The sequence below is a fragment of the Notothenia rossii genome (genome assembly GCF_949606895.1).
Source record: "Notothenia rossii genome assembly, chromosome: 10".
Taxonomy (NCBI): Eukaryota; Metazoa; Chordata; class Actinopteri; order Perciformes; family Nototheniidae; genus Notothenia; species Notothenia rossii.
In genome coordinates, this window is record NC_136908.1 from 48,151,389 (window position 1) to 48,178,050 (window position 26,662).

General features: G+C 41.3%; 1 protein-coding gene across 1 annotated transcript in view; it reads left to right on the plus strand.

Moving 5' to 3' along the window:
• Nucleotides 1-26,662, plus strand: part of snd1 (staphylococcal nuclease and tudor domain containing 1) — a 180,094-nt gene that overhangs the window by 56,187 nt on the left and 97,245 nt on the right. The window contains exon 16 of the mRNA XM_079656361.1: nucleotides 9,237-9,346. Within this exon, the coding sequence (XP_079512487.1) occupies nucleotides 9,237-9,346 (110 nt within the window). The remainder of the gene's footprint in view (nucleotides 1-9,236; nucleotides 9,347-26,662) is intronic.

The window sequence follows — 26,662 nt, forward strand, 5'->3', positions numbered from 1 at the left end:
AGATTTACAGTGTCAGCAAGAAGCCTTAGCCCCCTCGGTGTGTGGCTTGGTGCTGTTTGTCAGATTTTCTGTGATATGTGTGTGCGGCAAGTACACCTCCTGCAGTGAGTGACTGCTGGAGATGCTTGAGAGGTGGCGCAGGACATTTTTAGACTTGTTCCCTGAAAATATGTCGGTGCAAGAAAAAGTTTAGCATAGTAGCAAGTGAGTCAGGAAAAGCCTGGAAATAAAATGTTATTGTGCTCCGCAATGACCCGTGTCCTTGAGTGTGACGGCGGCTCTGCATCTCATTGAGATTCACAGTTATTAAACACACTGAGGTCTTTGTTTTTTCGCCTTCAGACACATTTTATGTCCTGCCAGATAATAAAGTTGCTGGTGAAGAGGGAAATAACTTGTTTTAATTAAACTTAATTGGCATTTTTACCTCCATCATAAGCTAATCTTATAAATTATCCACCAGAGCTAATGCTCACGTTTAACCTACAACTAACTTTAATAAATAGCAAATCGAGTTTGATGTGCATAATGAATAATTAAATGTGAATTTAATTAAAGAAGCTTCTGTCTAGTGAAGGTGACATCTGATAGGTGCTCCAGTGTAATGGACAAACCTTTCACAGGCCTTATCATCATAAATGTCTTATTTTGTGAGTGCGTAACCTAAATATATTAATTTTATTATGATATAAGACAGAAACAATTATAAATCTTCATATCTGAGAGGCTATGTGTTGCCCTTCCTGCATAAAAATAAGTTATAAGATTAATTGAATATCATTATAGTCGGCCATTAGTTCTCCGTAGTTTGACTTATGGATGCAGCTCTAATTTGCTATGCTTCCATCTAGTGAAGGTGACATCTGATATGTGCTTTAGTTATAGGCAATCCTGTCCCAGGCCTTGTTTAAGCCCACACCTCATTATTTGGGTTCCATTAGACCAGGGTTTTTTTCACCGAGGGTCACATACAGAAACATATACGAATGGCTGGGCCACTCACTAGAGGTATATAGCCTCATAAATTCAGTTATAAGTTAGCCAAATAAATCAAATGTAGGTAAATAATGCTTGTGGGTGTTGGCAGCTCATCCCTTAAAACAAAAGCCTCAGATTGATTATAATAAGGAGAAATAGGAAGGGTGCATTTCAAACTTTTTAGGTAAATAACTCATTGGGCTTTTTTCTTATCAACTAAGATACAGTATGTTGGAAAATGTTTCCAACTTGAATTGACTGAATTTATTTGAAAAGTGGTCCTATTAACTACGGGTGTAATGGTTCACAAACATTTCGGTTCGGTACGTACCTCGGTTTTTAGGTCGTGGTTTCGGTACGTTTTCGGTACAGCAGAAAAAATGATCACAAAATATATTTATATATATTTTTTTGTTATTATTAAACTGTGAGTAATATATTCACTCAAATACAAAATATAATAAAATAAACATTAAGGTGCAGCATTTCGATGAACTGAAATAATCTGTACTTGAACTGTACTGTACTAGTACTCACCTAAGCAGCCAGCTTAACACTAGGACTTGCTTGCTTGTCATTGTATTTTCATGTTTCTTTAAAGAAAAATTAACTTGTCCACATTGCTTGCCGAAAGGGCAGATCTGCTGGCATTAACAATGTCTCCTGCTGTGGAGAACACCCTCTCTAGGGACAGAGGTTGCAGATACAGCCAGGTAGCACTTTGCTAACATGGCAACATAAGGATATTTGGCGTTTGTAATATCTTTGGCTCGGTCTGACCTTTTTGCGAGTGTTGGAGACTTAAATGCTAGCGGGAGTTGGGTTTGCACTTCAGTTGTTTTTCTTTTGATACCGGTGATATTCACGTTCGGGTGATGCCTTTTTCAAATGAGTGTGCAAGTTTGATGTATTGGCAGCCGTGTAACCAATTTTAGTTGAACAATGCCGACAAACAGCTTTGGTATGGTCCACCTGTCTTTGTCCATCATCCTTGTACGTAACTGTGAAACCAAAATGTTCCCAAACCGGAGACTTCAATGATGCTGGAGAATTTTCGAGCTCGAATTCATCTGTGTTCGCCATTTCGACAAATTACTGAATTTGAACACATCCCTCTGACCAGTTCTCTTAGTATGCCTCTGGTCCAATGAAATAACTTGGTCACTCTATGACGCGTTGAACCAAATGTGAGCAAATTACACACAATTCTGCGATGCAGCACCTGAGATTACTTCCAAAAAGTTGTTCACGTTCTCAATTTTTTACGTTTAACGTTATATTCGTTCGGTACACTGAAGGGCCCACACCGAATATTTTCGGTACAAATTCGTATACCGTTACACCCCTACTATTAACACATGAATACTACTGTGTGATATCTTTTTATAGGTAAGAAGTACAATATAAGACGAGCACAAGTTTCATTTGTAGGCCATATTCAATTATACTTTTTGAATTTTCTGAGGGCCGATTCAAAATGGTCCACGGGCCGCATTTGGCCCCCGGGCCGTAGTTTGGACAACCCTGCATGAGACCATTCCAGTGGGTAGTCTTTGATTGAATGTGTGTAAAAATATGCAGCAAAAATATAAAACATCAATAATGCTTTATTATTAGAAACCAAATATTGCAAATATAGTATTTAAAAACGTTCGTTGGCACAGATCTGGAGGAAAGGACGTAGCTTTGCAGAAGCCCAGTCTGAGGTAATGAGGCCCCACGTTAGAGCTGGAGTTAGATAATGGTGAGACGGAGCAATGGATCGAGAGGATAAAAGAGACATAGTCAAACACTCCTAGGGTTTTCACTAACAGCATGTTCCCTCCGTCTGCCTCCCATTCACCCGCTCTAACCTCCATGTGTTGCTAAGCTGCATCTTTCACCCGCTGCTGAACTTCTGTTGGAAGTAACTCTACCCAGGGAGGGGGAGATGCTCATTAGGGCTGCAGTTGACTACTTTATTTAATATCTATTAATCTGCCCATTATTCTGTATTAATGTTGTATTAATGGTTGGAAAATGTCCATCCCAATGCTCAAAATCAAATCAAGTTTATTTATTATTTATATATAGCCCAATATCATAACATATGTTTACAGGTTAATAGTTAATAATTAAGATAAGAAAAGTATAAAAGACATGATAAAACGTGAAATACATATGAAGATAAGACGAGATAACATAAGACAAAAAGACAGAAAAAATACTATAAAAACAATAAATGTAGGACAAATAGGGTACCGGTAATCTTAAACCAGCTCTAAAGGGATTTCAGAATGTGGGGGTCCAAAGTAATGTCTTAAAATGTCTTATTTTGTGAGTCTTCAACCTAAATACAACAATTGTATTATGATATAAAACAGAATAGCAAGACATCTCCATATTTGAGAGGCTGAAAACTGATTTTTTTTTGCTGTTCCTGCATAAAAATGACTCATGAGATTAATCAATAGTTCAAATTGTTGACCGTTCGTTGTCAGTAGTTGTACTTATGAATGCGGCTCACATCTTTTTAAGCCAGGAAGGACTGGGAGGATTAATAAGACGGCAAACAAATCTAAATGGAGTGATAGTCATATGGTTGATGGATGAAAGAAAGCATTAGATCTAAAATCACACACAAACGTGCACACACTCGCACCCCTCCCCCGGCTTTTAGGTCTTTGTTTATTCGCCTGTCGCTGTGCTAATTATGTCCTGTCAACAGCTTGTCAAGAATCAAGAATTAGAAACGTTAATAACATTAACAGGAAAGACACTAATGGAATTCATACAGAGTGTGTCCTGCAAGCATCCGCTCCTACCTGAGCCGGAGCACAAAGCGCCTGGCAGGTTATGGGCTAAAAGTCAGGGGCTAATCAATATGCACATTATTAGTATGGGAATTTGCGACGTGATGCATGTTTGTATAAATTGCAGTGATGACACTAATGCACGGAGGACACACTTCTCCCCGCAGAGTTGTTTCTACAAGATGAAGCTCATTATCTCAGCCTGGTTAGCAGAGTAGGGGAGGTCGACTCAATCATGTTCCTTCTGCATGTTGGGTCAACTGAAAACACACTCACTTACAGCCTATAATTAGGGATGTCCTGATCACCTTTTTTTGCTCCCGATTCCGATCATTTTATTTTGACAATCTGCCGATACCGATTTTTCCCGATCCGATCTTTATGTAATGCATTAAGAGAAAAAAAAAGGTAACAGATGGTTATCCAACGCGATGAATTCAGCTACCTTGGCTGTTATTTGTTAGGCCTTTTCACTGTTCTGGAGGAGTTTCTCTTTCCTTTTAAAGTGTCGGTTGTTTCAGTGCCGTTACCTGAGTGGCCACTGTGTACTCGTCGTGTTGTTGTTTTGTTTCTCAGGTGGCGTATATTAGATTGTTCGTGTTGAACGTAGCTCTGTTCCTTCGACCACGCGGAACCTCCGCCTTGCAAACATTGCATCTGGCTGTTAAAGCCCAAAAGAAGCAACACATATATGATGTTGTGTCATTTTAAACCAAAACGAAGGCCTCAGGATGACTCTCAGACGTGAACATGGTCATTTTTGTTTTTTAACAGTAAATACAAATATTTTATATATATAAAAAAAAAAAATCCCGATCCCCGATTTTTTCCCCTCCCGATTCCGATCTTTTGAAAATCACGTGATCGGATCGGGACATCTCTACGTATAATGATATAGAAGAAGCTACTCACCAGAAATGAATGCATAGGTATGTTCAGATTCAGAACTAGAATGATAAAGAATCCAGCCTGAATGCATCACATATGTATTTGCAGTAATGGATTACTCTTAAAAGTATTCAACTTAAATGATGATGTAGATTGTGAACAGTGGTTCAGAGGTGAGAAGTAACTTCACGTACTGTACTTAAGTACAATTTTAAGGTATTTTTTACCTTACTTGAGTATTTTCAATTTATGCTACTTTATTCTCCACTCTATTTGAAAGGGAAATCATGTAATTTTACTCTACTACATTTATTTAACGGCTTTAGCTACGTTTAACAAAATGTATCTCTAAAAATGAAACTACTGGACTCACTGTTTAAGTCACAAAATAGTTAAATTATTTAAATATCTTACAAAAAATCAATCAGAACTTTGTTTGTCTCCAACAGTAAAATGCTACTTGATGCAGCAATATTATCTCGAAATGTCACAGAAAGGCCATTTTCCGGCACTGTGATTACTTTAACTTTTTATACTTGAAGTTCATTTTTCTGATAATACTTTTGTACTTTTACTGAAGTAAGATTTAGAATGCAGGACTTTTACTTGTAATTGAGTATATTGACAATAATATATTGGTGATTTTACTCAAGTAAAGCATCTGAATGCTTCTTCCACAATTGCAGGGGATGAAAGTAACTACCGGTAATTACGATTCAAGACTGTAATAAGTACATAACCCTAATCTAAAGTGCTTGAGTATTTTCAATAAGTGTAACTCTTACCTCACCTCTTTTCTGAGTTAAGTATCATATTTTGACTACATTTATTTCAGAGCTTTAGTGACTAGCTACTTGGCAGATTTAGATTATTAAAACATTATATTAAGTGAAGATGTAATAATATAGATGAAACTACCCAGCCAGCAGTATAATTAAAATAAGCCCCACCCTCAGCAGCTGCAACATTAAAGCGATGAACGCGTTATCGTAACATTACTTAATGTTAATTAATCCAGTGATATTATATACGATACATCCAGAAAACTTCACTTCTGTCTCCCAAACCTGACACACACTTTTTAATTAAGAAATGTAATATCCACGTCTCACACACACCAAGCGATTGATGTGAGGTGATTGTGAGGAACAGCACGTGGGACATTCTGTACAACAGCACCCTGTGTGTGTGTAGTGTGATGTCAGTAGTGATCAGCGTATGTCTTGTTTGTCTCTGAGATCAGATAAGATGGATATCCTGGAGTTTGACCCAGATGCTTATCTTGGTGTCAGGCGTGAGTTATGTATCATGGTGCAGGTTAAAATTGGCTGTGCTAAGTGACTCTCTCTCTGTGTGTGTGTGTGTGTGTGTGTGTGTGTGTGTGTGTGTGTGTGTGTGTGTGTGTGTGTGTGTGTGTGTGTGTGTGTGTGTGTGTGTGTGTGTGTGTGTGTGTGTGTGTGTGTGTGTGTGTGTGTGTGTGTGTGTGTGTGTGTGTGTGTGTGTGTGTGTGTGTGTGTGTGTGTGTGTGTGTGTGTGTGTGTGTGTGTGTGTGTGTGTGTGTGTGTGTGTGTGTGTGTGTGTGTGTGTGTGTGTGTGTGTGTGTGTGTGTGTGTGTGTGTGTGTGTGTGTGTGTGTGTGTGTGTGTGTGTGTGTGTGTGTGTGTGTGTGTGTGTGTGTGTGTGTGTGTGTGTGTGTGTGTGTGTGTGAAGCAGTAGATCATTTTAGGACGGCATGCCTGTGCACCTTTAACTGCAGACCTATTTCTTAGACTTATTTTATTGGACTTGTACAGGATTATTACGTTAATAGTTGACCTAGTTAAAACCCCATTGTCAGTTAAAAATCCTATTACTCTTTCTGTGTGTACTAAGGGTTTTTTAAGGATGTTTTTGTCTTTTCAGAGAGCTGGATTAAGAATTGATGGCTGAAAAGCTCTTTTTAGTCATTTTCCTATATGTGAGCACAACTTCTCAGGGCATTACATTCCCAAGTAGTGGGCTGCATCCACATGGTTCACTGCACTTATTGTAAGTTGCTTTGGATGAAAGCATGAGCTAAATAAATGTAATCTTTTCTGTGGACTATATTGGAGTAGCTCCGGCCAACCCATCTCCCCCTTCGTACACCAATTTTTGTTTACAGTATTTACCCTCCCACTGTCCTCTCTTGTATTTGTGTCCTCCTTTTATTCCGCACCCATCGTTCCCCCTCTTTTCTACTCTGGCACTGTTGTAGCCACAATGTCCCACATGGAAGCCCTGTCCTGGTCCTTTTCTGTAAATACTCTGAGGATGTAGGCCATCAGTGTGTCTCTACTCTCCAGGAAGCTTTTTATTATGATTCTATTTGATTTATATGTTACTTAGGATGCAGTAGGTTAGTCAATAGATTAACAAAGAAAAACCCATGATCTGATAAAAATAGCAAGCTATTACATTTACATTTTCTGTTTGTATTTGTGGGTAACATTTCTAAAGAATAAGTTGCTTTTCATTTTAAGCGATTGCAGAATGAAATTGATTTGAGCACCACATATTCAGCTAATTCTAATTGTTAAACTACAATTATATAAAGTACTGTAACATTTTACATGCACTATTTAGCTATACTTGCATACAGGATATCTCTTGTTTGGAGGGTTTTCTTAAAAATATCAAGGACAGACATCCACATTTTTAGATGTATATATCTGCTCCAAACTAAATTCATGCTTTTCCATTTGACATCTGAAAAAAAGCAGTAACTAAATGTCACCACTGGCTTCCCACTGACTCGCACATGATCTTTATTAGAGCATTTGTAGCACTCTCTCCTCGAGTGCTGTGCAATCTCACACCTGATTGTAGGACTTTAGAAAAGTCCACTGTGTGCCTCTTCATTTTGGAGTCATTTAAGACACGATCAATCTTTAAAAGGTCTGTTTAGCAGAATATCCCTGGAGTGAGAATAATATAGTGGAAAACTCAAATGTGTATATGTATTTGGTTTTAAAGCACCCTGCTGTGTACTTGGAAGACATTAATGTCCCACTAAAGGTTGACTGTACAGTTCTTCATGAGTCTTTGCTGCTGACTGTCCTGTGTCCTCACGTTGCCTTTGCTGGGTCATCCTCCTGCTCTGAATACGCTGATGTCTTTTGTTCTTGTTTTCTTTAAAGGACAGAGGTTTCTGTAGGGAGCAAACATTACTCAACAAAAAGCTAGTGGGCTCCAGGGTAAGGGGTTAGACAAAAAATCCCTCCAAGAATTTGGAATTCATTAAAATAAATAAATAACAGTAAATAGATTAAAATACATACAAATAAGAGGTTCTGCTACCTAGTTATAAAACGAGCTAGAAAATACACATTTGCCATTCCAGTTAGCATACTTGTTAGAAGTGGCCCTGACAGTGAACCCCTTCAAGAATTGAGCATTTCCAATTCATGGAAATAACTTAATAAAAGGACACTCATAATAATGTTGCATTTTCATTCAGTAATAAAGAAGAATAATACAAACATATTTAAAAGTTTCAAAGTCAGCCAAGGTTAAGACGCACCTAGTACAGAGTGTCCTAGATATATGTCACTGTGTAGAAAACTTAAAACATCAACGCTATGTGTACAATGAGTAATGTCATCTTCCAATCTAAGAAACGCATGAACACGTACTCTCTCGGGCAAAACATCTGGGAAACACTTTGTATATAAAAAAAGCATCACTTGTGTTGAACATGTTAAACTCGAATAGAAAAAAAGTCATTGTCAAAGCCTGAGTCGACCACCTCCAAAACATCTGGATCTGCTTCTATATAAACATATAGCACATGAGGCCCTAAGGGTTCAAGAGACCGAATAAGTGAATCTAGTGAAGCTAGATGTACTCCAGCAATAGAGGCTATACTTTATGGGGTGTGAGACTTTGGACAAAACTTACTGTAAGATCAACTCACACTCTCTCCGCTTCACAGCCCATCTTCAAACAGAGCCTCTCTCTTATGCATATACCTCCCTTGCATACACCTCCTTTTATCACAGTATATTTCTTTAAACAGTGTGAACATGAAATGATAATCTCACTGCACCTTTATACCCACTCGTTCCTCTTTCCCCCCACCGGTGCCCTGGAGCTTATCCATTCCTACCTGAACTCTACAAGAAAGCCTCTGAAAATACAGCGGCTGGCGTCCCACAGACAGAAACCTGACAAGGCTATTCTTTAGTTGAAACTCCTAATACAGAAGCACTATATGCACTCATCGTTGACCTTTTGATGACCAATCATCCAGTGAGTGCTTATGATAGTGTAGCTGGTTAATCTGCACCATGCCACCTCTTTGACATTGTGCGACTAAGAAAATGTAACCTAGACCTGCTAAGAGGGATGACACGAGGACATCAGTTGTTCACAGCACTCAAGGTCTATAATCTATCAATGCCCACATTGCTTTCACATCATAATTTCTTCTGTGACCATGTCCTGGTCTTTTTGTACTTATCAAGCCAACTAATGTTCAAACTATTCAGGATGTCCTGCCGTTCTTTTGATTAGCCGCTGTGCTAACCTTTAACTCCTGCAATCATGTTGTCTTTTCCAGGTATCGAATGCCCACGCAGTTCCAGGAATATGCCCGGGGGGACGCAGGTGGCTGAACCCTTCAGTGAAGAAGCCATGCTGTTCACCAAAGAGCTGGTGCTGCAGAGAGAGGTAAGCAGGCTTTCCGGGACATTCTGGCCCCCGTTTCATCACTTCCTCGTGGTTTGAAACGCTCATTCCCATGTTGCTAACACTTGGCATTTTGCTATTTTGGCAACCCACATTGCTGCATTTTATTTTCACACTCACAGTCCAAGTTTAGTCTGCTTTGAGCCTTTTGGTTTAGAGATGTGAGAGGAATACGGACTATTATACTTTTCAATTACAGTTGCTCAATAGCACAGAAGCTTCTTTTGGCTGGAGAACACATTTCCATCAGGCATTCTGGCTAGTTTTTAAGAGGCTGCCATGAATTTGATTTGAGCACCACATATTCATTTAATAATATTTGTTAATTTACAATTTTATGAGGTACTATAACTTTTACGAGCACTATTTAGCTATACTTCCATACAGGATATCTCTTGTTTGGAGGATTTTCTTAAAAATATCAAGGACAGACATCCACATTTTTAGATGTATATATCTGCTCCAAACTAAATTCATGTTTTTCCATTTGACACCAGAAAAAAAGCAGTAACTAAATGTCACCACTGACTTCCCACTGACTCCCAAATGATCTTTATTAGAGCATTTGAAGCATTCTCGAGTGCTGTGAAATCTCAACCATAATCTCATCAAAAGTGGCCACCGTCAAGTAGACCAAACCAAAAGCACCCCCCCCTCTTACCAACCTCCCCTGCTTACACCCAGTTTATGGAAAGCTCACCTGATAGTGGATCAGTGCTCCTGGGCTTTAGAAAACTCCACTGTGTGCCTGTTCATTCACATGCTAATACATTTTTATAAGAAGCAGCGAACGGACCGAGCCCATAATGGAACGAGCTATAATCCCACCGCCACTTATCCCGGCCACACACTGCCTCTCTTTAACTCCCCCCTTCCATCCATATCGCTGCTTTAAAGGGCTCTCTTTGCATGGGGTGGCTGACTCCACTGCCCAACGCTCTTTAATTGTCATGGAAATGTACCTTGGCTGGGGTATTGAGGTGGACCACTGTTAGAGAGTGGTAGAGCTATATGTGTGTGTATGTGGCAGTGGTGGAAAGTAACTACTGCAAGTAAATGTACTCAAGTAATATAAATAGAGTATTTTCATTTCATACCACTTTCAACTTCTACTCAATGAGTACTCCTAATACTTTAGGTACATTTTCCTAATCATAATATAAGTACTTTTACTAAAGATTCACAATGCAGTACTTTTACCTGAAGGTGTGTGGCGAGCCAGGAGTATAGGTTGGATCCAGGAAGCCTCGGCTGTGAAATAATTGATGTTAGCAACAGGGGATTTTGATTGACAGCAAACCATGAGTCGGTGCAGTGCAGAGGTGCTCCAGCGCTGACATGTTGATATGAATTTTTATTATATTCTTTTTTCAGATGCACACACAAATGCATAATTAATCAGATTTATAAGGCGCCCGCTTCGCCACACCGCCCTTAGTCTGTCGGATTTGCGCGCATATTAAATTAAACATTTCTATCCATACACACTCTGACGCACACGCTCTCTCTCACACATTTTCTCCCTTGCCAGTCATTGGTGGTGTCAGCAAGTTTCTTCACAGGTAGGTGGGAGTTAGCAGGCAGGACAGAGCCACAGAGTGAGCCAGGTGCGGGGGCTGCTTGGCTGGCTGCTCTGACCTGCTGTTATGGGCTAATATGAACACAAACACACTCAATGGACACGTTTCAAGTAGATAACAACACAGTTAAGCGTTCACACATGAGCTGTCGCTTTTCCAAAAAAAAAGTGAAATCATTAACTGAAAAAATAAGTAACTTTTTGAAAATCCCTGTGTAGAAAATCAGGCTGTTCTTGGCAAGGAAGGACAGGTGACAGCTGTAAGAAGTCAAATGATGGTGTGCGGGTGAAGTGAAAAGGTGAGAGGGAGTGCAGACGCTCTAACGAGAGATGAGTATGTAGCAGCATAATACAAAGATGTGATGTGGGATGGAAAGGTAGAGACACTTGACGTCTTTCTCTCCATCTCTCCTCTCCCTGAGGGCGACCAAAAGGGGTTATTAAGGTGTGTCACTCTCCAACGTGAATACGCATCATTTAGTTTAATAGCATAAGATTCCGCTGTTGATCCGTGTCTGAATAGCGTGTGATTGCAGAAGCTTCTCACAATGTTTTGGAAGATGGCCTCACGTGAATAACATTTGATTTGGTTTCTTGCGGCGTATTTATATGCATTCATCAAATATTTCTCTCGCTTTCGCTACTCCACAGGCATTTTGAGTTCTGTAGGGCTTTGTGATGTGATGGCATGTTGACTCAATGGTCTGTATGCTTTTTTCTCTCCATGCACTTCGGTATTTTACTGCTCTGTAATTATCCGTTCCCTCTGCTTTGAAAGCGGGTGCAGACATGAGCTTTTTGGTGCTTTCACTAATGGCCTTTTCTCTCTCTCTCGCTTCCTCTTTGTCATTTGTGGCTTCTTCTCGCCTCCCGCGTCTTCTCTGGTGTCCAGTTTTAATTCTGACATTTGCTCTCAGCTTTCTCCCCCCTCCTCCTTCCTTTTCTTCCCACCCCCTCCTTCCAGCAGATATGGCTGCCACACAGCCATATCTTAATTTCTCCTGATGCAGACACGCATAATTAATGTGGCATCCAGCGAGGGGAGAGGCCCTGGTTCCTGTCTCCTCTATTTATAAACACCACCACCCCTCATTCCATCGGTGTCTCTCTGGTGATTCGCTGCCACTTTTCTCTTTACAGATTTCTTTCACTTTCTGACTCTCTTTTCTTCAAAAACCTCTTTTTATCTGCTCTGTCTCCCTCCCTCCCCTCTTCCTCTCTTCTACTGTCTGCCTCTCTCCCTCTGCGTTGTGTTAATCTCTGACAGACACTGCTCCCGTTCGCAGTGTGGAACCCAAACAGCAGCACATCATTCTGAGGAAAAAAGGGAACGCATGGTAAACACCACTCCCCAGACGTTTCGCTTTTCTGTTTTGATGTATTCCCTTTAATTTCTCTCACCTCCCACCTTCCATTGACAACAAAGAAAGCCTCCATTCAGAGTCTCTGTCACTGACGCCCTCTGTTTTTATTTTCGCTTTGGGTGGCAACTTCAAACGCTCAGGCTAACCAGGAGGGACGAAGAAGGAAGAATTATACCGCGTGTTTATCGAGCAAGAGCCAGCTAGATACGGGACATAATTAGTTCTGTAGCGTTACTAAAACACACAATTCGGTGAAACAATATTTAAACTGTTCCCGATGCCTCATTCGAAAAATGTATGTTTAATTAGATTCATTCCAAACAGGAGGCTGCAAGGGGAAAAAGGTGACAGCAAAGTAACTTAAAAACAATTTCAGACATGCTTGAAGAATAGTTGTTACCAGGTGTTATTTTTACATTTGAATATTGAGTAAGAGCTTCTGCAGGGTTTTACATAAGCTCACATCTTTCCATTCAGTTCCAAATTGCATATAGTTTGCAGTGCTGATGAGTAATGAAGTACATTACTAACTTTAAGTACTGCACTCAAGAACAATTATGCTACTTTGCACTTGTACTCCACTACACTCTAGAGGTAATTTGTGTACTTTTACTCCACTACATTATTTAATACCTTTAGGTACTTTACAGATTTGGATTATTGATGTGAAATATAATAAACACTTCAATCAGTCTTTATTTACACCTGGAGTAAATTCACAAGCTACCCTGCAGTATACAATGTATACAACATGTAATACATTATTATTAAATGGGCCAATCTGCATAAAAAATACTTTTACTTTTGGTACTTTAAGTATATTTTGACGCTCATTCGTTTAGTAACATTTTGCTTGCAGGACTTTTACTTGTAACAGAGTATCTCTACACTCCAGTACTTGTACATTTACTTAATTACAAGGTCTGTGTACTTCTTCCACCTCTGCTAGTTTATAATATTTCATCTTTGCTAATGAGCTTTGAAACTTGCTTTGTTTTGTGTTCATCAGCACAGAGTAGATTGATTGGACCCATTGTATATTCTTCCAGTTATATAACGGATCCCCTCCGACGGGGTGCAGGGATGAGGGAAGAGGGTGAGGCACAGCCGGAGTGTTTGACGAGCAGGTATGAGAGCGGGCTAAGTGGACAGTAATATGCGATGTACTGATCCACCTACGTCCTTCGTCAGCCCTGTTGACCTCATTCAGTCTGGGTGGTCCCTCATCTCCTGCTCTGCCTACACACCAACCATTTACCTACCTCTCACACAGACACGCTCCTATAGTTACACTCTGCTTCACACAACATGCACATACATGAACATTGTTTATGTGTGTGTCAGGGTTTTCTTCAGTACCATACATTTTGTAAAAAGGATTTTGAACAATGTGTATCATGCCCTTGTGATGCATTAACTCTGCAATGTTCTCTGGAAACTTGTCAACAGTCTATTTAAATGTATAGCTCGTAGTGCATGTCATCCCTTTGGAACAATCATTTAGAGACACTTCATTTCACCTCAAATTTCAAATAACATGGCAATAATGAAAAATGTTAATTGCTATAATCAAGCAAAAAAAAAAGAAAGAACACAAAACAAGCATTTTAACATAATTGCCTCAGTCTTTAAGCACACATACAAACATACACACATATTATTCACATACTCACATACACACATACTCACATATTATTCACATACACAGACACTCACATACTCACATATTATTCACATACACACACACTTACCTCTCTCTGTGCAGAATGTCAAATCTCGGTGTCGTGTAGCTTGGGCTTTGCTCCCGCCTCTAACCCCTCTTTAAACAGTTTCCTCGCTCCCACCTTACCCCACCTTGGGACCAGCACTTGTGCCCCCCCGCTGTTAAAGGTGGGGACTGGCACAGGCTGCCTTCAGACCTGCAGGGGGCCGCGTCGTGGAGCGATGAGTCATTTTGCAGATCACAGATGCCCTGCTAATTCCTGCCTCGACAGATCTCAAAGCTCTCTGCTTTAATAACTGTTCTCTGGGAGCAATTTAATTAAATGCTTATACATCCAAACACCTTTCATCATATCTAGAGGGTTTTGCCGTCTGGTCTCTGTGTGATATTCTTAAAGTACACCTACCACACAGGTACAATGTGGCAATTGGATAATTGAAGTGCAATCTTTTTCTGCACATTTGTGTTTGGCTTCTCCAATCAATTCATTTAGCATTCTTCACACACACATGGAGACGCACAGAACGCATCCTTCATGGATTCCAGCCTCTCTTTATAAGTCTTATTTTGCCACTCAGGGCCGGGGGACACCATTGGATTTCTCCCCAGCTTCCATGCTCGCATTGATTTCCGATCACGCTTGAATTATTTTGGCATGAGGCTGATTATACAAGTACTGCTTTGACCATGTCCCTTCCCCCCCCCCTCTCCCTCCCCCACCTCTTTCACACACTTGCCTCACACTCTGTTGTTCATATTGGCCTGTTTTGTGGACGTCCATTTGTGAATATTTCCATCTATTTTTGATTTGTTTTTCGTTCTCCCACTTGCATGAGAGTGTATGCGGTAGAGCGAGAGGGAGATGGAGAGAGAATGCGAATACACATAATGAATAATGCATGGTGTGGTTTCCTGGTCAGAGAGACAAACAGACGGTGGGGACGGTGAACTGCCCCTCGGGTCCTATTCCCCCCCCCCACACCACATACTGTAGTTAAACAAACCACGAGTGCAGAAGGCAGCCCCACAGTCACATTATTGCTGCTTTATGGCCACAGACAGGATATGTCCCCATCTATTTATAATGCAGCAGTCTGGACTACCACACCAGACATATGCAATACTTTTAACCATTATAGTGTGGCTACATCCACTGACACTGCTACCACAGTCAAATGTTACTCGAGGGAAGTAACCCATATGAGGCTTATTAGAATTTTAAAATGACACTATAATGAGTCTTTATTGGCAGACAAAGATGTTTTGAACCATCCAATTTGTCGCTCAGTTGTCAATTGACAAAATGTCAATATAATATAAAAGAGAGCTATTGGTGACATTTACCATCATTGATGTTGATACAGCTCAGAGTCGAGCTATGAGCAAAACAAACTCAGAATATTTCAGATTGTTGTGCTATATGAATCATTTATTTATCTTTTCAGGTGTGTTTTCCTTGCCATGAGTCACATTTGAGCAATAGTTGTGTTTCTTGGTGAAAAAGATTAGCAGCTAGTTTTCAAAATATAAAAAGAGACTAAGCGTGTCATTTAAAGTTTGACCTTGGATCTCACCTCATGGAGCTTTAACGCCATTAGCAGCCGTTTGTACCGACCATAAATCCTGACGCTCACAATAGCCTGTCCGCTAATTGGTGTCACGGGTGGAGTTCGCCTTTTGCAGCGGTTTGCAAATAAAGTAGCACTCGGCTTGTTTGCGTGTATCACTGTCACAGTTGAGCGGCTTTGTTCCTTGAAAAATGGAGAATTACAGCCTGAAGGTGAACACAGCGACCCACATAAACACATCCGCGCTGACTGAGAGATAGATGGGCCTGAATAGAGATAGAGAGATGAGAGGAAGGGAGAAACATGCTTACCACTTTATCGCCCTAACTCCTTTACGAGGGCGACCTTGTGTGTGTGTGTGTGTGTGTGTGTGTGTGTGTGTGTGTGTGTGTGTGTGTGTGTGTGTGTGTGTGTGTGTGTGTGTGTGTGTGTGTGTGTGTGTGTGTGTGTGTGTGTGTGTGTGTGTGTGTGTGTGTGTGTGTGTGTGTGTGTGTGTGTGTGTGTGTGTGTGTGTGTGTGTGTGTGTGTGTGTGTGTGTGTGTGTGTGTGTGTGTGTGTGTGTGTGTGTGTGTATTGCGACTTCACCGTCCACCCTGATAAGCATACCCTGGAAACAGTGCAAAGACACAGGCACACACTGTGCTTGGGGACCAGCTGAATCCTCTTAGCCTTTTCCTCCACATGAAGGACACTGCAGCACTCTTCCACATCAATGAGGGCAATAGTAATGCTCTCGTGCACTCGCACTGTACTGTCTCACAGTATATCACTCACTGCATTCACCTCATCTTTAATTCTCTTTCTTTCTGTGTTCTTCCCCTTTTCATTTGTACTCTTCTCCCTCATATTGATCTGCATTTCAGCTGCTTTGCTACAAGGACAACTCTTACTGTTAGAGAGCGTAATGAGGGTATATAGGGCGTCCGTGTCCCTAGAGACATTCGGAAATGATTGTTGACCCTATGGCCAGAAGACTGCATAGAAAATGTAAGCAGCAGCAGCAGGAGAAGAACAAAACGACTTTTATTGTCTCTTTGTTTCCCTGGTTATACCCTGGTCCCTCAGTTAGAAAGAAAATAGCCAACGTATATTGAATTTGGGTCTGTGAGAATTCTCTATCCAGATATCAAGTGGCTGTATCAATACACACGTCATTACACACGTCTCTGTATCTGGCTCTTGTGCTTCTTTCCTCTTTCCTCTCTTATTTCTCGCCTTGTCCTTTGTTCTACTAAACAACAGTGTTGTTTGAATTCCTCACTTCACTCCATTCAGTCAGCCCTGTTCAGCCTGAGATAGCCAGTGGAAAAGGATTATAAAGAAGAAAGTAGAGACAACTAATTAAAAATATTGAAAGGAGAGTTTGGAGTATTGGCCATGCTATTGAATGAGGCCATAGTAGGGCAAACTCAATAGCTTAACAGTCGCCTCACAGTTGGACCAATTGAATTCTTGTTGTGGCTTTTTGTCACAAACAAGGAGTATATACAACCTCTCCTATTGGAGGTCTAATTTAAATCTAATGCTTATGTTATTTGCTAATTGGAAATATAGACCGTGATAGGCATGAGGGCTAATACAATGTCTCAGCTTTGACTTTTTACTCTCCAAGTGTCCTCTTTTAAATCCTCCTTGGGTCTGCTTGTTCTCTCTCGTCTCATTCTGCCCCATGAGGCGGCTTCATTTTTATTGCTAATCTCTTAATTTACAATTATTGTTGTCTCGCCTCACCATTCTTCACACTCGGCTGGCATTTTATGTTCCTCGCTGAATGAATGTTAGCGTTGGCACATGCACACACACTTCCTTTCTCCTTGTGTTGTCACGGTTGTCTTTCATTACCCTAACGTGAACCCCCTTTGAGATTTATTTCCACACATGACAATTTCACTATCCTCTTTTCACCATGCCCCCTCCTTTCAGCCTGACCCAAAATGAAAATACTCTCACACAGTTTCACACACCCCACATCCCAAATCCCTCCCGCCGTGTCGCCTTGCCAGCTGCAGGCCGCTGAACACTGTTTGACACCGTACGAAACATGGCGTGCTTCAGAGGAAAATCTACATTCAAATTCCTTAGCAGCAAATCAATTCTGCCCTTAACTGAAAACATTTTAAAGCTATTTTTGTTCAATTTGGAAAACTTGCACTGCTAGATTAATACCAATATGTGTGCTACTGTAATCTGACCTAGATGCTACATGTGAACCAGTGTATAGTGCGTCCTTCACCATATGTCAGCTGAATCCCTGATGAGCTGGCCTCAGGAAGTGGCTCCAGGCCTCTATGCTTTATTGATGCTTAGATTGATCCTATTCTGTTGACTGTGACTCAACATATTGACAATTCGGGCAGAAAAATGTACATTCAACTCTCTGTTGTACAGTATGTTTAGTGAGCATTGATATATTAGAAGCGATATATTGATGCATTGCAGTCAATATTAACTTTAGCTATATCTGTTGGTCCATCTTTTTGTAAAGCCTATGCAGAGAGAATGCATTTCTCATTCATTACTAACATAGAGAGTTGCTGTGTTTGTGTGTGTGCAGGATAGCGCAGAGCAGATACCAGCCTTTCAGTCTTGCTAATGGTTCCCTTGACAACACAGCAGTTGCTACACATCGATGTTGTCTTGGCTGTAGGGTTTAAACACATAGTACAAAAGACGCACTGAAGTCAGCTTTCCTGATAAAAAGAGCAGTCCCTGTCTTTCTCTTTTCTACGATGGCAGCATTTCCATTTGGTTCAGGCAGACACACACCCTGCTGTCCCACACACCGTCTCTTCACCTGTTCCCTTCCCCGCATCTCGTGTGTGTGTCATGTCAGTCCTCCATTACCCGCTTGTTTATTGAGTTGTCAACGCCTGGCCCCCACAGCGTGGAGGTCACACCTAACCAGACCTCCCATCTCCTCTTCTCTTGTCCTTTTCTTTCCCCTCTCAACTTTCCCTCAGCTCCTCGTTATCTGTGCCAGCGCGTACCTGGCATTCGCAGGAATACAGCCTCAAAGATGTGAATAAATAAGCGGCTAAATAAAGGGCAAGAAGAGGAGCGACTTGAAGCGGTAATCCTCAGGCAGCTTACCCCAGCACAACGTCCTCACGCCTGCAGCCTTATCCCCATCTCAGCATCTCCTTCCATCCACCTCTCCTCTCATTCAATTGCTTTATATCCCATTCCAACAAGAGAGGGGCAATTTCAGCGGCTGTGTCAGCGATCATCATCTCTACTCCCCCCTTCTCCTCTCCTCTCCTCTCACTCTTCCTCTTTTTTCCCAGAGGAGAGACGAGGGTATAAAGGGAAGAACAAGCCTGGCAAAATACTTTCAAAAAAACCAACGAGGATTGGGCTCTCAGCTTTGAATTCAGACAGATAAAGCTAATGGCAGTAGTGGGCGACAGGCGGAGACAGGCGTGTGTGTTTTTGCGCGAGCATAGCTCCAATTGAGGCCAGCTATAGAAATGTAGTGGCTTTAAACCCCTTTGCTGGCTGAATCTCTCTCTGGATGTGCAGGGGTGTATGCAGGGGAAGTTCCAGGAAAGGCTGGCCGGGGCACTGCAGTTTCTTAAAAACGCTTTCATTGCCAGCTGAATGTTAAAGCAAGAGTGCTTGCTGCTGTGTAAGTGTGTTCAGTTAGCCTTGTCTGAGAGGTGATCAATATCCCCAAGGCTTTAGTACATTTCACTATCTTTCATTCTGTGCTGATCTTTCACTGCTGAACAGTAGATTTATCTATTCATTCTAACCTTTTTTAGTTTGGCCTTTAACAACAACAGGTATGGCTGTGATAGCCCTGTCCTCTCACTGCTATAACTCATGAAGTCTGTGGTTTTCAGGAGCACTGTAACAGTTAGCACCATGGCCTCTGGTGTGTCTGTACTGCTGACATTTAGCTCTAAAGTCTGACACTCCCACAGACAAACGCTTGCATTTTATATTGCCGCTCCATACTGTTTCGTCTGCCACCTCATAGCAACTCGTTTTCTACTTTTGGCTGACACACACACACACACACACACACACACACACACACACACACACACACACACACACACACACACACACACACACACACACACACACACACACACACACACACACACACACACACACACACACACACACACACACACACACACACACACACACACACACACACACACACACACACACACACACACACACACACACACACACACACACACACACACACACACACACACACAGTTATTATCTCCTGGAACAATACTAATAGATGCATGTACTGCTGTGAGCAAACAGTTTGTGCCTCCGCTGCCAACAGAGTGGGAGGGGGAATGCTTGCCAAGTCTCCTCTACCCCGAGCCTCCTCTATTCCTCAACTCCTCTCCCCTTATCCATCATTAAACTTCACACACCTTTCTGTCTCCCCTTTCTCCTTTTTTTATTTTGATCAGTTCCCTTTGCGTTCTATCAATACTCATCCCAGCTGCAGCCACATCCTCCTCTTCACTGTATTAAACTCCCATTAGAGTATTAACTCAGTAGGTTTTCTGCTTCTCACACCACCTCCTACTTGTATAATATCTCTCTCACTTTTGGTACTAATCCCTCATGTTTACTCTCTCGCAGCAACTCTGGCTCACGACTCGGTTTGAAGTAGTTTTACCGCAGCAGCAACAACAACAACAAAACTGTAATTGATGGACAAACACATGCCCTCCCGCACACACAGGTCTTTGATGTGCCGTGTCCCTCACTGCAGCTAATTAAACACGACCAGAGAGTGTGAAGCTGTATAACTAGCTGTCTAATTATTGGCTCCCCCGTTGGGCAGGTACTCTTATATCAGCCAGGCCGACGAGGTCACGCTCAGCTTGGGGCCTCATAGCGCCTCTTGTTGAAAAGTTCTCGTTTTGAAGACGCCTAACACTCCCAAGTTTTGCTTTTCTAATAAGAATAACGAAATTAATTCTCCCTGACGGCCAAACATCTGACAATTGACACATATTGATACAAAATCAGTCCTAAAATTGGTTTATTGTCATTTTAAAGTAAACAAATCTATTTTCTTCTCAATTGATTTTCTTGTAGCAGGCCTTGCTTTTAATGTCTAAATTAGCAACGTTTAAAAGTTTATCTTCATTTTTTACGATGTCTTCCTCCAGCTCCATTTAAAGATGTCCCAATTCAGCTTCAGATCTCGCTTTGAATTGAAAGTGTTGTCTGACATTTATGCGCAGCTACCGGATTTAAATGCTCTTTGCTGTCTTTTTTTCCCGGCATGGCATAAGCTTTGATCAGTTTTTCTGCGGAGGTGGAATAGTTAGACTGGCACAGGTTCACCTGCAGTGACTCATGCACAGGCTCCACTACAGCATGCAGTCACACATCTGTAAGTGTTTTTGCAGAGGGCTGAATCAAAGCAAAGACACGACCAATAACGACTGGACAGCAACTCGTAAACACAATACTGCTAGATATGCAAATGATGTTTTCTCTTTTTTTATATTACAAATTCAAACAATTGTATCTCCTACAGCACACATAAATATACAAACGGAATCATTCACAGCATGCATTCATCTTTTTTCTTTATGCTTAAGTCCAAAAGGATTTATTTGAAGTCAGAATTAAAGGGAAAAGGGAATGAACTAAATGTTTACAGTGTTTTTGTTCCTCTGTAGTTTTAGATCTGCCAGCATCCCACGTCTTTTTCTATTAAGAAAGTGCTTTTGGAGACACCATTAATTAAGGCTCCATTCAAAATTGTGGCTGGGATCAGCGCCTAGACCCCGCCTCCACATGAAAACAGATTGAGCTCAATTCCCCTCCTTTTCTGTTTTGAGTATAGTGGAGTTCGACTTAGATCGAGTAATTAAACAAAGCCTGTCCAATTCCCAAATGCCTGCTGCTAAAGATTAAAAACTGGGAGGCAAAAAGACTTGGCTTCCTACAATGTAGCGAGGCCTTACTTGTCCACTGCAAACCGAGGTTAGCTATTGATTTGTTTGATCTTTAAAGATCACTGCTGACCCACCTGCACACACACATCCAAACACACAGTTTTGCTGCAGCGGCTGAATAATTCTGCCACCACATAAAAAAACGGTGTTTCAACCGATGGATGGTGTACGCGGAGCTTTCATCTCAACGTTGCTTTCATGTGCCATCCTGAGCGCTGCAGTGTACGTTTCCTCAGCAAGTCTTTGACAGTAGCACACGGCTTGTCATCTTGAAGTCCACATCAGTGTAAATTCCTGATCCTGCAGTTACTACAGAACGAATACCGAGCTCTCCTTAATGTGCCAGATAGGGACGTCTTATATACTGCAATCACCCCCCCCCCCCCTTTTCTTGTTCTTATTCACTCTCCTCTCCTTGCCCACTTTTCCCCCCACACCTCCTTTTTTCCACCTAGCCTTGCTATCCTCTGACAAACTAGATCAGGGTGTCATAGATAATGTGTCGCCTTCACTATCCACCTCGGTTAATTCTCTAACACTCGTCTCTCTTTCTCCCTGCCTCCCTGCTTTCATGTCTTGAGCAATGGAGGAGGCCATTTTGTCACCCCAATTCAGCCCCTCCACAATCACTAAAATGTCTACAGACACACTAGCTCTCACCTTAGAAAATATAAAATCCCAGTACGATCTCTTAGTGCTTATTTATCTGTAACTTGATGGAAACACGGCATTCTTTAGCCTCACTTCTTTCCTTTCACATACAGACTACAAAAGGTTTCTCTTATCTACGCCTTTTCTCGTCTCTCTTCAGAAGATGATATCCAGATATCACTCTTTATGTTGTTGTTTTTGGTAAGCCCAGTAGTGTAAAGTAACTAACTACATTTACTCAAGAACTGTACTTAAATACAATTGTGAGACACTTGTACTTGACTTGAGTATTTCAATTGTTCCTGCTTTGTACTTCTACCACACTACAGTTCAGAGGTAAATAGGTTACTTTTACTCCACTCCATTTATTTAATATCTTTAGTTACTTTACAGATCTGGATGAATGATGTGAAATATAATCAACTCTTAAATCAGACTTTAGTTCCACCTGGAGTAAATTCACAAGCTACCCTGCAGTATACAAAGTCATTCAAACTAGCTGCACCTTTACCAGCTTTGAGAACACTTGAATGATCAATCATTATAATCAGAACATATCATGTATATTATTCTGAAATGGACCAATCTGCAGAATGACTACTTTTACTTTTGGTACTTTAAGTACATTTTGATGCCAGTACTTTTACTTGTAACAGAGTATTCCTACACTGTGGTACTTCTACTTTTACTTAAGTACAAGATCTGAGTACTTCTCCCACCTCTGCTCAGCATCTTTGCTTTTAATAAATAAATGGCGTTAATGGCGGCCTATTTCATGGACTGTGTTTATGTGGTTCTGTGTTTGTGAGTGTTTGAACGAGGGCTCACCCCGAGCTCAGTAACCTTGGTGATGCTGCGCCTGTGATCATGATTTCTCTCCAGGCTGTAAATCTCAACAAAAGCAGTGAAATTAATGGTCAATGGCTTTATTATTTTCCCCGTGTGTACGTGCGTGCTTGTGTGAGTCTTTATTTTATGTGTAATCGCACAAAAAAACCTCCACAATCCCCCTCCACACATATGTCTCAGTCCCCACTCTCGCTGCTGATTTACTGCACACACACCTCTGCCTCAGCTACTGGACGGGATCATAAAAGTAAGGCTTCATCGTTGTTGGCTGCTAAGAAAACACACAGATATCTTTCACCCACCAAAAGGGCAATAAACTCTGTCTCGCAGGGAGGGAGACACTCGAGCGGTCCTACATGGCAGGAAAAAGCTCACACAACCCACCTGCCATTCTCTCCATTTAAGCAACAAGGTGTATACATCCAATACAATTTGTTTCTGTCTACCTATTGCAGCACTACAGGCTCAATGGCACCGGGCTTAAAGCCAACTGTATACTGTAAGGAAATACATCTCTGTTTAACCTCACTTACAATAAATCATACCACCAGCTGGTTATTGAATATGGCTTTTTACATTGGTTACACATGGTCAGAAAAATATCCTAACACCTCCCACACCTTTACCCTATGCCTTACAATTCATTAGATTCCAACAAAAATGTATATATATAGCACACTGTATATCAAATGTATCCTCAGTATAGAAATGAATGACAACGTGACATATTAAAGTTACATCCGCTCAAGATCCCTTTTGTCACAATGAGCACGACCTTGCTCTCCGCGTAGATGACGTGCCGACTCCACCTTTTGACTCCGCGTCCCTTCCAGTCCCTCCTATCTGACGTTGGGACCGAACGACTCTGTGGCCCTGACTCATGTTGACTCACAAGGCAGCACGCTCGCAGGCCTGCTCAGAATAGCCTCCTGTCTGCTCCACTAGCACACTAGCTAGTGCTCACACAATAATCCCCCCACACACACACACACACACACACACACACACACACACACACACACACACACACACACACACACACACACACACACACACACACACACACACACTGTAGCACACACTCCTGGGCATGCAGATTTTAAGCATGTGTGTAAGGAATCAACAAAGACTAATACAAATATGCAACAACACAGTACAACTTAAGTTTCAACATTAAACATTATAATTAGGCATCGTTTCTGGAAAAAGAACCCAACATAAATCCATAAACTCAATTAGAAAAAAACACTACGTCCTATCAATGAAATGGGAACCTCACAAATACAAAGCATGTATACTGTAAAGCAGAATAAGGCCTGAGAAACACTTGTTTTCCTTATTGTATGTAGACCAGCCCTCGTGCCAAAATGTAGGCATCCTAAATGTATGGCAATCTCACCATCAGCCATGGCATGAGCGGAACCGAGGTCCGAGAAAAATATTTCTCTAATCTATTAATAATTGAACATTGATCAAATGTTAACACAGATTGATTGCTTGAAAATGAATCATTATACATTCCATCATCTTAATATACATTTCAGCACACACTGATAGAGCAATGTGCCCGTTTGACAGAATATTTTTCAAAAGTGAACATTCTTGTTGCTCCAGTGACATGACTGATTGAGAGGCTTTAGTTGATAAATGGCTGATGCAATCGAGATTGTAATGCCTATTGGTCTTGGTCATTTTAATGGAATAACTTTATTACAGCCATCTTCTGCGTCTCACTGCATAGTAATTTACAATGAGTACAAAAAAAATCTAATTAAGAGATTGCATCAAAATAATTGGGTTTCAAACTTTCATACAAACCGTTTTGGGTTGAGAATAAGCTCTTTCCCTTAAATTAAATGAAAGTGAAATTATGTAGTTTACTTTTTTTGGGGCTTTGACTCTTTATCCCTCTGACGACACGTACGCATGCACATGGTTGCACTCTGGCACTCATCGTCCCCTCAGTTCCATTTGCGCTGACCCCTTGATCCTCCCATCCTCCCTGCCGTCATATTCACCGGCCTCTTTTCCTCAAGTACCCCCAGCGGTCAAGTCCATTACTGGTATCAGCACTTCTGATCTGCTGCACTGTGCTATACTAACATCACACGCTATCTCCCTCCACCCCCACCCCCACCCCCACCACACCCCTTGTGGTGCAGTCCAGGCCATTCACCATGATGGCCGCGCTATATATCCCCCATTCCATCTGTAGCTGGCACTCTTGCATCACATTTGCTCTGCCTACTCCTCTCCGGAGCGCCTTTGCTCTCTCTGCCTCTCACTCTTGTTGCTTTGCTTTCACCTCCTTTGGTAGCTCTATCTCTTCTTCTCTTATTTCCATCTAATGTTATAAAATGTTACTTCTGCTTCTTTGTTTCTTATCTGTTTTTGCTTCATTCTTCAACCTCCCGTCATCTCATCGTGGCTTGATTCTCTCTTAAATCCATAAACTTCTAGTCATTTATTTTAAATGACTAGAAACAATTCTATGTGCCACCAGCCACCGTATCTAACCCTCTTCTATTCCTCCATTTTGAGCTTGTTTTTCCCCATGCCATCGGCTCTTTGCTTTTGGGGTTTGCTCCCTTTTCCTTCTGTTTGGGTTAAATGTCCTACTTTTGCTTGCCCTCTTACAAGTTCTGTCTAGCAATCTCTTTACTTCCCACATTTTGCTACAGTTCCGTTTCTATGCCATTTTATCTTCTTCCTACTTTTACTCAAATCTCTGAACCTTTACCCCCCCCCGTTCTCCTTGCTCTTTGAGCTGTGGGTAAATAGGTGCATCTTGCCTTGCTTCCTCTTTCAAATGGCTTCATGATTGCTAATGAAGCACACAGAAAGAAAAAAAAAAGAAAATGACGTGGAGGAGGAAGGGATAGAGGGAAGGAGTGTTTCCCATGGAGACGGGGCCCTTCAGTGGCTGCGTAGCTGATTGGCTGATTTATGACCCTGTAGCCATGTTGACTGATTAGTATGACAGACCCTTTTATAGCCCAGCACAGCTTTATATGTGGCCACATTGCAACATACTTCGGTATTAAATATATGGTGAAGCATAAGCCTGCTCCTGCTGTGCCATAATGCATGCAATATAGTATGGCCAATCTTATGACCGAATGCCATAGCACAGCTTAATGCTTAATACAGTGCTTACATCTGTTCATACAACTGCTCACAATCCATCTAACCCATTTACACTACCCATTTAGAACACACTGATGTGTACTTGTTTTCACTAGTGTGAACATTCCTCGTACATGTTTCACATTAGAGACAATTGGAAACCCGCTGTCTGGCATAGTTATGTTACAAAAACAATTAGAAGTAAATGACGGGAGTGGGAGACATGCTGTCTGGGATATGAGTCAGTAATTTGTAAAATGGCTATATTCGCATGTGTTTTATTTGGTGCTTTGCCTTTATTGAAAAGCTTATCATTCTGCATCTTGAAATAGCCATGTTGTACATGCACATTTTAAATGAATCGTCCTGCTCTCTCTCTTGTCCTTTCTCCCCCTTCATTCCCCTCTCCTGCACAGTTGAGCTTTCTCTTTCTATGCTCCTCGTTTGTCTCCTATGTATCCAAACACACCTCTGGTACAAGAAACAC